Below are 12613 nucleotides of genomic sequence, written 5' to 3'. Positions count from 1 at the left end.
GGAGGAGAAAAGCATAGATCAGACCTGGACAAGCTAAGAGAGAACAATGAGGCAGTAAGAGAATCCTTGGAACAACAATTTAGGGAAATTAGAGATGCAAATTCAAGTGAAAATGTGGATGACCAATGGTGAGATGTTAAACAGCTTTTATGGAATATGTTGAAGAGCAAAGCTGGGAGGGAGGCAAAGAGAGCGAGGAAACCATGGATCACCAATGAGATGCTAGAAAAGATGGAGGAAAGGAGGAAGTGAAAAAATGTCAATAAAGAAGAATATAGAAGACTTACAACACACTCAGAAGAGAAAAACCGACAAAGAGAAAGAAAAGTGCGACAAAATAGAGGACCTATAAAGAAGAGGAAGGTATGACCTTATGTATCAGAAAACAAAGGAGCTGGGAGGTAGAGAAAACAAAGGAGTAAGGACTTTTGGGACAGAAGACTCTAGAGGACAAATGGTTATTGAACAAATGGAGGTGCTGAAAGTATGGGAAGAATATATAAAGAAACTCTACGATAAGGAACATCGCCCACAAGGCAATGAAATAGAGACAGAGGAAGAGATCGACAAAGACAAAAAAGGACCTAGCATACTGACAACTGAAGTAGAGAAGGTGGTTAAGGATATGAAGAGGAGGAAAGCCACAGGAGATGAAGACATACCGATGGATTTGCTGAAAGAAATCGGAAGAGAGGGTTTGAAGACATTCACACATCTCATAAACAAAATCTATGAAACTGGGGAATGGTCTAAGGACTTTTTTGATTCACAATGGTTGCTCTTGAGAAGAAACAGCACGCCAATCAGTTTAATCTCACACGTAGCAAAGATTATTGCAAGAATAATCAACAGATGGCTGGGACACAAACTTGAAGTAGTAACAGGAGAGAACCAGTTTGGATTTAGGTAGGGAAAAGGAACCAGAGATGCCACTGGCATGGTGAGGATATTGTCGGAGAGAGTTTTGGCTGTTAACGAAGAAGTCTGTATTTGTTTTATTGACTGGTAGAAGGCCTTTGACAGAGTCAACTCGATAAAACTGATGAACATCCTTAAGGAGATAGGAATAAACTGGAGAGACCAGAGACTAATTCTCAACTTGTACCTTGGAAAGGAGTAAAGGTGTGGCTGAACTATGGAGAAACAAGCAGTGTGGAAATAGGAAGAGGCGTCAGACAAGGATGTTGTCTATCGTCGAGTCTCTTCAACCTGTATGAGCAATGCTGGCGAGAGCAGTTTTGAAAGGATATGGAAACTTCAGGTTAGGAGGACGCCTCATTAATACCATCAAGTATGCAGATGACCTGGTAGTGCTTGCTACAAATCAAAGACAGCTGCAAAATATGATGAACTAGTTGGTAAAAACTGGAAGGAAGTACAGCTTGGAAATCAACATCGAAAAATAAAAAGTGATGCCGATATCATAATGGGAGAATCTTTTGTGGATAACCATCGACAAAGAAAACTAGAAGATGTGAAACAGTTCAAGAACTTGGGAAATTTGGTGACAAAGGATGCCCAATGCCACAGTAAAATTCAAGCAAGAATTGCTATGGCCAAAACTGCATTCAATAAAAAGAAAAAGCTGCTGACCAGCAAGTTAAGCTTGGAATTATGGAAGAAACTGGTGAAGTGCTACATCTGAAACATTGCACTGTACAGAGCAGAGATGTGGACCATGAGAAAGAAGGGAAAAAAAATACTTTGAAAGTTTTGAAATGTGGTGCTGGAGGAGAATGGAGAAGATCAAGTGGACTGATCGGGTGATGAATAACAATGTGCTGAGAAGAGTAGGACAGAAGAGAGACATTCCGAATAGAATTCTTCAGAGGAAGGCCAACTGGATCGGACACATACTTAGACACGGATGGCCCATACACAAAGTCACTGAAGGGAAAATTAAAGGAATGGTAGGATGAGGAAGAAGAGGAATTCAACTTTTGGATGACATAAAAGATGGGTACAGATACAGCAGACTGAAGGAAGAAGCTGAAGACAGGGAACATTAGCATTAGAAATTCTCCATACGAAGACACAGACCTGCCACTAGGCAGAATACTATATAATAATAACATGTTTGTTCCTACTACATGAATGTATCCAAAGGAAAAATGCTTAGCTGAAAAACAGTTGACCATGCATTGGACAGATGTGTACGTAGTAGAAATGTTGATTTTGGGAGGAACTCTCAATGGTTTACAGTCGCTATAAAGTCACTTCTAAAGAAACAGCAACTACTGCATAATACGTATAAAACAAAGTATAGGGCTACAGACATCAGCTACTGAAAGGAATTCATTTGACAGCCAAAGGGGCAATGTGTGAAACCTTCAGTGACAATCATAGAAGAATCTCACTGAAAAATTTCTCACAAATCCTCACAGAAATTCTATTAGAGACACCAAAGTTAGTATCCAGACACTTGGGGATGAGACAGGAACTGAAATTGAGTGTAGCAAAGCAAAAGCAGAGCTGCTGAACTCCATATTCAAACAGTCCTTCACAAAGGAAGATACAAAAGTACTACCCCAGTTAATTCATTTGATTCAGTATCACAGTTACATTTATTATCAAAATAACGATTGTATGGGGTGTCAAGTGAAACTGACGATTTCTTGGTAGGAACGACACAGCATGTTACCTTGGATGGAGAGTCATTGACAGATGTAGAATTAACTAAGGTAACCCTAGAGACGTGTCGGGGTGCATTTAGTTCATATTCTATACTGATGATCTTGCAGACAACATTAACAATATACAAATAAAAAAACGTAGTATCCTACAACTACAATATCAATACACCAGTGGAGTAGTCTGTAGGGATATGAGATGGGAAGATCATATAGGACCAGCAATAGGTACATCAGGTACAAAATACTTCTGTGACCCATCCTAGAATATGCTCAAACATATATGAACAGGACTAACAAAGGGTATCAGATGTAAACAAAAAAGGGCAGCACAAATGTCACAGGTTTGTTTGACCCAGGGTGGAATATCACACAGATACTGACAAAATTGAACCAGATGCCGAAAGATAGACATAAACTACACAATGAAAGCCTACTTAAAAATTTTCAAGAACCAGCTTCAAGCGAGACATCTTTCATAAAGACAATGGTCTTTTGTGTTACTACAAGCCAGCTTCAGTGTCAGTTCTCTCTTTTTTTAGTTGACAATACCTTTACTCATAGAACACATCTCGTGGACAATTGCCAGTGTACCTTCTAGACTTCAATAATACTGAATATGTCTGGCATTTGCCTAAAAAAAAAAAAAAAAAAAAAAAAAAAGTAGCAGATAGACTAGCACCTTCCACATACATTCCAGAACCAAATAAGGCTCTTTCTTGAGCTTCATCACTCTTTGATTTGCTTCATCACTCATGGATTTCCAAATTCATTATTTTCACTTGATTTATATAGCTATTATAAATTAATAAGCTGCTATTATCCCATAATCATTCTCATAAAGCTATCAGGATTCCAAATACACACTTCCTGTTCAAAGTATTGAATGGTTCCTCTAGGTTATACATCAACATCTACATACATATTCTACAAGCCACCATATGGTACATAGCAGAGGATACACTGTACCACTACTAGTCATTTTCTTTCCTGTTCCACTCATAAACAGAGAGAGGGAAAAATGACTGTCTATACACCTCCACATGAGCCCTAATCTGTCTGATGTTATCTTCACAGTCCTTACACGAAATTTACATTGATGGCATCAGAATTTTTCTGCTGTCAGCCTTTAAATTTTCTCAATAATGCTCCTCGAAAAAGATTGTCGCCTTCCATCCACATGGCTAAGCTTCACACTTGCCCTCCGCCTCAAGGGATGCGAATACATTACCACCTGGCACACATCCTCCTGCGAGGGAAATATTGGGTACACTGGGAGGTGCCTCAGTAGAAGAGCACATGGGCGAAATAAGTGACACCTGAAGTGCCTCATGCAATATGCCAGATACTCTGCCACTGCTACACCCTAGACAGCAGCCTGAAGATGACTGACTGTAGCCAAAAGCACACTCAGTTGTCCACGAACTGTGGCCAGCTCCTTCTGTGTCTGCTCACAGCATGCACCACATCCTACCCATCCCAGTATTACTAACTTAAGAATCAACTATAAATGCACACACACAAAAACCTAGATATACAACTTGCTAACCTCCTGACAAGTCACCAATGGAGGGTGATGCCTTATGGGCTGTGAAGCTGGCTGTTCATCATAAATGAAAACTGTGCTACAGACTGCCTGACAATGCTTTACAGTTACAAAAGTACAACAATTAAACCTCTTAAGTACAGAAAAATCACACACAAAATTTATGATATATACTACTACAAAAACACAGAGGAAACTAAACATGCAGTTTGCTCTTTCCAGGTGTGTACCAGACGGCAGTAAGAGCCTGAAGTTATGAAAGTCCGTAAGTTCGTAACAGTGTTATAAGTGTCATAATTTTCCCGTCAAATTTCCTTATTACTAAGATAAAACAGATTTAATACTGTTCCTACTTTTTCTGATGTTGAAGTTAATGTCAGTCAAAAAATCTACAACATGTCTCCATTACTCTTATGCTAGCTAACAACTTACAATGTCTGTATGGTCAAAACCACATCGACTCCTCGTCCTGAAACTGCTTAATAGTATTACTTATCAAAATGCTTTTCAATAATGCAAAATAATTTACTTAATTTCTGATATTGCACAAATCTGTCAAACTCAAGATTACGTAACTGAATCATTTATTTTTGGTAGCACAGTCACTTCTTTCTCTACTTGCAATAAGGACTACATGTAGTAATTATAATATTTTCAAGATAAGCATGGTACCGACAACATTTCTCTGTGATAAGAAGTAAAATTGGATGGATGCCACATGCACACTACAATGGAGATATTTCAATGAGAATAAGGCCATCAGTCTTCATACAGTTTAAGCCCCATGCACTTACTGGCGCAGACAGTGAGCTCACCGTGCACAAGGGATCTAATGGGACACATGGAGGATTTCACATTCAATTCTACAACAGTACTACAACTGAAAACAAAGAAAAATCAGAAGTACTGCTTCTAATAACATTGCAAATATCTCTAGAACAAAGAACTGATTGAAATAAATGTTCAATAATCATGTATTATGAAACCTCCCGGCAGATTAAAACTGTGTGTCAGACCGAGACTCTGACTCAGGACCTTTGCCTTTTGTTGGCAAGTGCTCTGCTGTCTGAGCTACCCAAGCACGACTCATGCCCAGTCCTCACAGCTTTACTTCTGCCAGTACCTCGTCTCCTACCTTCTTAACTTCACAGAAGCTCTGCTGCGAACCTTGCAGAACTAGCACTGCTGGAAGAAAGGATATTGCGGAGACAAGGCTCAGCCACAGCTTGGAGGATGTTTCCAGAATGAGATTTTCGCTCTGCAGCAGACTGTGCGCTGATATGAATCATTAATCTGCCAAGAAGTTTCATATCAGCACACACTCCACTGCAGAGTAAAAATCTCATTCTGGAATAATGTATTATGTTACAGCTACATGATGATGAACTCAAGAATATACATAACCCACATGCAAAACTTCAACTTCACAGAAGGCATGCAGGAAACCTAAAACAATGGCGTTCTCCTTCCTGTGAGTAAAAGAAAGTTTCAGTGCACACACAACTTAACAATATCGAGATACCAGCGCTTACGTTTTGTAGCACAGAAGGCTCCAAACATGAGATATCAAGCCCTGAACAAGGACAAAAAGTAGTAGTTATTATTTTTTATTATTATCACTCCTATTTTGTATTGGTATTACAAAAAATAAATTACTATATTTCCTACCTCTGAAATTGAAGAGCCCTTTCGCATTGGTTTGAACTTATTTGTTTCCAGTTTGTACAGCATATTCTCAGTTACGAGCAAAGCTCTGTCAGCACATTTGCTAAACCTGTTTGTCTTGCGAATGAATGATGAGAATAGGACCTGAAAGAACAAAAGACTGTATCAGGGAAGAGAAACAGGAAACATTTACATTTTTGTTGTATATTAGCAATCACTAAAAGTATGTATTTTTAGTAAAACAAAACCAAACAAAAAGTTATAAAATGAGTAAGGCACCACATTTCATTATCTTTTCCCACTTATCAAACTACACAAAAACACTGAGCAACATTTCTGACATGAAACAGATTGTACATTGGAAGTATCAAATAGCTGTCATGTTCTGAGGTATTTTAGTTTATCATTGTGATGAAGTTTATCCACATTTAGCACTAAATTATAGTACACATATATTAAAAGTGCAGTCAATCAATGAAAAAGATGAAATTTTTTAAACATTTCCTAAAAGTCTGTGTCTTCGGATCATCACTGCTAGGCAGTTGTAACAGAACACACTGTTTTATTGATAATATTATCTATATGAAAAATCTAAACAACATCAAAGCCAATATGTATTGTCCCAGACGCACATACTTAAAAAGTGGCTAAAATTAAGATTCAAATATGTGAGTCAACAATGATGAAGAGCCCAGCTTGTAAGCTAGCACAACAGTGGCTCACACAGTAGATACAAAAAAATATTTATTGGATTCAGTGATAAAAAAGTGAAATGAAGTTTATCCATATTTTGGACTAAATTATAGTAAATATATATTAAAAGTGGCACTGCAGTCAATCAATGGTAGATGGCTTTATATAGAGAATATCTTGCTACATGATTAATAAAAACTTTGCACACATGGACATAAAATTTAGTCTATAATGAGGTTTTGTATCATTGTTAGCTCTCTGAATATCAGTTACACCCAGTTTTGATAATTATGCACTGTTTTTAATTATGACCACCATATTGTATTGATTATTTTTCTAGAAAACAAGGATATAATGTTTTGAACAATTTATCATATACCTTTTCTCCTGTTGTGAAAAGTGATTTCAGGAGATCGTGAGCTTACATTGCAGTATAGCCTTTTTCCCCTATTCTTGTATGCCCACCTCCACACATCACATGACCTTCTCACTCATATCAGCAGAAAGATGCATCCAGAACTCAACTTGCAACTTCACAGTCAGCTGTTATATGATAATATTAAATGTAGATGATGTGCTACATTAGCATGGCTCCAGTGAGGTCCTTTAGCTAAGATCTATATCCAAAACATTTGGGAGAGATAATCAAATAATGTAGCGTGTAAAAGTGGAAGTAAATTTCAGCTCAACTTTATTGATGTTCTACTGGTTTCAGCTTTATGATCATTGTATGAATGTATCTATCTAAAACTGCAAGACAGCTTCTAATGCTGGCAGATGCTATTATATTATTGCCCAACTATTCAAGCTTGAAAGAGAAAAAAACAATCATAATATTAGTAACGTCTGAATGGGACACACTAGCAGAAATCTCTGCCCAATGACATCAGGATATCAATGACAAAAATATCATTAAATACACACAGACTATGCCGAAAGTCCTCATCAGAGGCACTGTTAAATTACAATGACTTATTTGTTACTTTTAGTAATATTTTGTTTCTACCAACATATTTAGTAAACATAGTTTCTCTCTTGACCCTAAGTAACAACAAACAACTAGCTGTGATAACGCAATTCATTCTTTTGACTTGAGTGATACTGAGATCGTGGATATATCTTATTTGGAGATGTGAGTACACACAAGTGCTAAGGATGAACTAAGTAGCAAAAATTTTGAACACTTTTGGCATGCCACAAATGGTAAGTACTGTTATAACAGTAACCAAAGACCAACATCAGTATTAGACAATGTTTGAAAGAAAAATTCAATTAAGAAATTACAATATGAGACAGAACTGCAGACCTGTATTGCTTCTGACCTTGCTGAGGTGGAGTGGCTTGCGTGCCTCTCTGATACTGTATTGTAGGTGCAACCACAATGGAGCAGAGGAGTCAGACTAACCCATGGTTCCTGAAGAAGGGCAGCAGCCTTTTAAGTAATTGCATGGGCAAGAGTCTGGGTAATTGACTGGTCTTGTAATGTTAGTCAACATGGCCTTGCTGTATGGGTAGTGCAAATGGCAGGAAAAAAGAGGAAAGCACAGCCATTATTTTAGTGCATGGTTAAATGATGATGGCATCCTCTTAGATACAATATTCTGGAAGTTAAAGTAGTCCTCTGGACAATTAAAAACTGATTTCATTGTTACTTTTTACATGGTTTTTTACCTTTGGACAATTAAAATCAATTTTTCCCATCCAATATGGTATGACCTAGCCAAGGTGAATGGGCTTATGTACATAACAGTGCCACAACTGTTGAATACCGAACTTGTGCAGTCATGCACACTGCACAGTACAGTTGGTTTAATGTGAAATTCACACCATAGCCTTCATATTGTGATTCCTCTGTCCTTTGTAGCTGAACACATTTATGTTATGATGCTTGCAGCACCATCTAGCGGAAAAATTTTTGTTAAATTTTTTGTTTTCAAAATGTTTCTCCCTTGGTCGAAAATGTTCTATTCACATTTGAAGTTGTTCTGAGCAAGGTTCTTTTTTTTACAGTGTTTTGAAACTGGAACTTCACTTATAATCACACTGTAAAAGGGAAGAGGAAGTAGGAATCAAAGTGCAAACAAGGACCCTGGAGTAGACAACATTCCCTCAGAATTATTGAGATCCTTGGGTGAACCAGCTACAACAAAACTACTACACATGGTGTGAGGTGAAATACCCTCAGACTTCAAGAAGAAGGCCATAATTCATTTCCAAAGAAGGCATTTGCTGACAGGTGTTAATATTAGAAAACCATCAATTCAGCACGTCATAACTGCAAAATACTGACTTGAATTATTTACAGAAGAGTGGAAAAATTGGTAGAAGCTGACCTCAGATAAGATAAGTAGGGTTCCATAGAATGCAGGAACAAGCAGGTAAGTTCTGTCCCCATGACATACCTTGGAAGATAGGTTGAAAGAAACAAACCTGTATTTATAGCAGTTGTAGATTTGGAGAAAACTTTTGACAGTTTAACTTTCTTAATATAGCACAGTAACAATTCTGAGGCAGCAGTAATACAACATTGGCCATGTAATGGAATATATCAGCACACACCATCAGCAAGTCGACAACTGATTCATTTGTCATAGCTGTCAAATGCATTCACGTACTGGCCGCCAAGAGCACTGTAATTATTCTCCCTCTGGTACAGTGCAATGCTCTGTGACTGTTGATTCCAAATACAGAACTTCAGTGTGTTACTATACAAACTTGGATGATACAGTTTATTTCTGTAGCCACTGTGTCTGCCATCATTCAATTCATGTTCAGATTGCAGCTCGACATGACTATTTAGTGAGACTGTATGTGGTTTTCTGGGGTTTGTTCTAAATAAATGTTTTGATTATAGTACTCCAAAATTGATATTTTGTGTGTGTGCTTGGCCAAGTTTATGAATGTTTATAACATTCTGTTTGCAAGACTATCAAGTAGTCTTGCAACACCTGCAACACAGTTGACAAATATTACACACATATTTTTAGATCTGTCCAATACCTTTGACACTGTTGACCATAAAGTACCACTAAACAAACTACAAGCATTAAACATAAGAGGAACCGCTAAGCTAGAGGTGCATGAAAAATTGGGTGCAAAAGGTAGAGATAGCTATCACCTTATATGACATTAAGTTTTTGTGCAACAGTTATCAGGTTCCTCATGGTGATATATTATGACCAATTCTGTTCTTAAGTTCTATCCATGATTTTCGAGTCAATATAAGACAAAGAGAAGAAAATCTATTTTTGCTGATGACAGCAACAGTGTAGTAACTAATGCCACAATAGAACTCGCTGCTGAGAAAGCAAATGAGACCTACAACAACATTTAAAATTGACTAACATGCATGACATTAACACTGAACATGAAGAAAACATATAGTACCAACTTCAGCTCAATGAGGGAAAATAACAAAAATAATAATTTTTTAAATAGTGTAGGTTTAGGATGGCAACTAATTTTCGACACACATGGAATGAACACAGAGACAATGGCATAGAGAATACCATCAGCATGTTATGTCCCTAAGATCATATCACCATGTATAACTGCCACTGTCTTTTAGTGACATACTTTTCCTGGGTACTCTCAATTCTTACCTATGGATTCTTTTCTGTGGGTCAGACAGACACAATTTTCAAACTACACAAATAGTAATAGTAGTAATTCAGTACACTATAAGGAAATATTTTTAAAAAATGGGTATCATTACTGAGTCAATGAAGTTTATCTACCTACCTATTACCACAACAACAAAAAAATTGTAAATACACTCTCTGATCAAACTGTATGGACACCTATATGTAATGCAGAGCTGACCACTGCACGTCAATAGAGGAAAACCCAGAAGTGTAAAAGAAGGCGGGGAATAAGTGTTATCAGCAGCGAAGCAGTAACAACAGAATGGGTCAGTCAGAAAAATTCAATGACTTCAAACAGGGATTAGTCATTGCATGGTGCCTGAGTAAAAAACCTGTCAAGGTCATTTCCACCCTTTTAAAGCTGCCCAAGTCAATTGTTGGTGATGTGATTGTGAAGTGGGAATGCAATGGAACAACCACAGCTAAGCCAAGGACAGACACCTCATGTACTGATGGACAGGCATGGTTGAGAACTGCGGAGGTGGTGGTACAAAGTCATTTAAAATCAGCATTACCAGCAGTCTCGCTAGCATAGTGACCATGCATATGGAGTTAAAAATAATGGACAACAATGGTCGAGCAGCTCCTCAAAATTCACACAAGCTGAGTGATGATTGAGGTGGTGCAAAGGCCACACCACTAGGCAGTGGATGACTGATAATGAGTGTTTTAGAAAGATGAATCATGCTATACCACATGATAATCTTATGGAAGGGGTTGGGTTTAACAAATGTCTAGAGGACATTACCTGCCATCATGTGTAGAGTCAACACTGAAGTCCAGAGGAGGTGGTCTTACAGTATGGGGATGTTTTTCATGGTTAGGGTGTGGTCCCCCTTATTGCACTTAAGAAAACATTATATGCAGAAGCAGATGAACAAATTTTACAGCAACATTTACTGTGTACAGTAAGAGAACAGTCTAGAGATGATGATTGTATAAGCATGACAAGGCATCCCGAGATAAAGCATCTTCTGTGAGGCAATGGTTTGTGAACAACAACATCCCTGAAATGAGATGACTTGACCAGAGTCCCAACCTGGACCCAATGGGACACCTCTGGAATGAGTTAGAATGTCAGCTTCACTCCAGGCCACAGTGTTCAACATCACTAACTTCTCTGGTTTCAGTTCCTGAGTGAGAATGGGCTGCAGTTCCTCCACAGATATTCAGCAACTTCATTGAAAGTGTCCTCAGCAGAGTTGAAGCTGTCATAATGGTGAAGGGTGGACACAATTCATATTAACATCCACTAAAAGGTTAACGTATCTTTCCGATCAGATAGAGTATGCCACAAATAGTTCTATATACAATCATGGAACAAGAGACAGTTTGGTCTTAGAGTTACCAACAGAAAACAAATGAGAAGATCAAACAGCATTTTCTTTCAGGAATTAAAGTTCTTCTACAACTTGTACAACAAGATGAAATACTACTAAAATACATTAAATTAAAAAGGCAGTCAAAATATACCTCTACAATAATGTATACTACATAATTATAGATCAGTTACACAACTAGGAGTAGGTGTTAATAAAAAAAAGTGACAATTACAACATCACTGTCACATTATGAGGTCCGTTCAAAAAATTCTGGAACTTTGTCCACAAAATTTTTCTATACTTAGCTTTTATTTATTGGGCATGGTCTCCCTTGGAATACTCTCCTCCACAATTGATACACCACTCACACTGACATTTCCACTTTTAGAAACAGCCTTCAAATGCCTCTTGCTGGATTGCAAAAAGTGCTATCTGCAAATTTTCTTTTATCTCGTCTCTTGTTGCAAATCTTCATCCTTTCAATGAGATTTTCTGCTTTGGAAATAAAAAAAAAAAGTACGCAGGGGTCAGGTGGGGAGCACAGAGGATGAGTCACCACAGTGATCTCATTTTTTGTGCAACAGTCACGCACCAACAGGGATGAATGTGCAGGTGCATTATCATGATGCAAGAGCCAAGAACTGTCTCATTAAATTTCAGGCTGTTTCCTTCCCACATTTTCTCACAGGCATAGTAACACATTCCAATAGTACCACTGATTAATAGTTTGTCTTTGGGTATGAATTCATGATGAACTAATCCTTCAAAGTCAAAGAAAACTATCAGCATGGCTTTGATATTTGACCTGACCTAATGATTTTCTTTTTTGTCTTGGAGAACTTTTCCCGACCCACTGTGCTGCGTGAACATTGGTCTCATCATCATCATCATAACCATAGACCAACATCTCATCACCAGTTATGATCCTCTTAAGGAACATCCATTCTCATTTGGGCAATCCAAAAGCTCCTCACAGATTGCGAGGCACAGATCTTTCTGGTCTCGACTCATGAACCATGGTACAAACCTGGCAGCAACACGATGCACTCCAAGATGCTGTGTCAGGATTTCATGACATTATCCAACTGAAATATTACATTCTTCTGTAATTTC

General features: G+C 37.8%; 1 protein-coding gene across 1 annotated transcript in view; it reads right to left on the bottom strand.

Annotated features, from left to right (window-relative positions):
* The window catches only part of LOC126473155 (unconventional myosin ID), a 158401-nt gene that overhangs the window by 23770 nt on the left and 122018 nt on the right, over positions 1–12613 (bottom strand). Inside the window, exon 16 of the mRNA XM_050100016.1 lies at positions 5845–5985. Within this exon, the coding sequence (XP_049955973.1) occupies positions 5845–5985 (141 nt within the window). The remainder of the gene's footprint in view (positions 1–5844; positions 5986–12613) is intronic.

The sequence above is a fragment of the Schistocerca serialis genome, chromosome 4 (genome assembly GCF_023864345.2).
Source record: "Schistocerca serialis cubense isolate TAMUIC-IGC-003099 chromosome 4, iqSchSeri2.2, whole genome shotgun sequence".
NCBI lineage: Eukaryota > Metazoa > Arthropoda > Insecta > Orthoptera > Acrididae > Schistocerca > Schistocerca serialis.
This window is presented reverse-complemented; position numbering and strand designations above follow the sequence as displayed.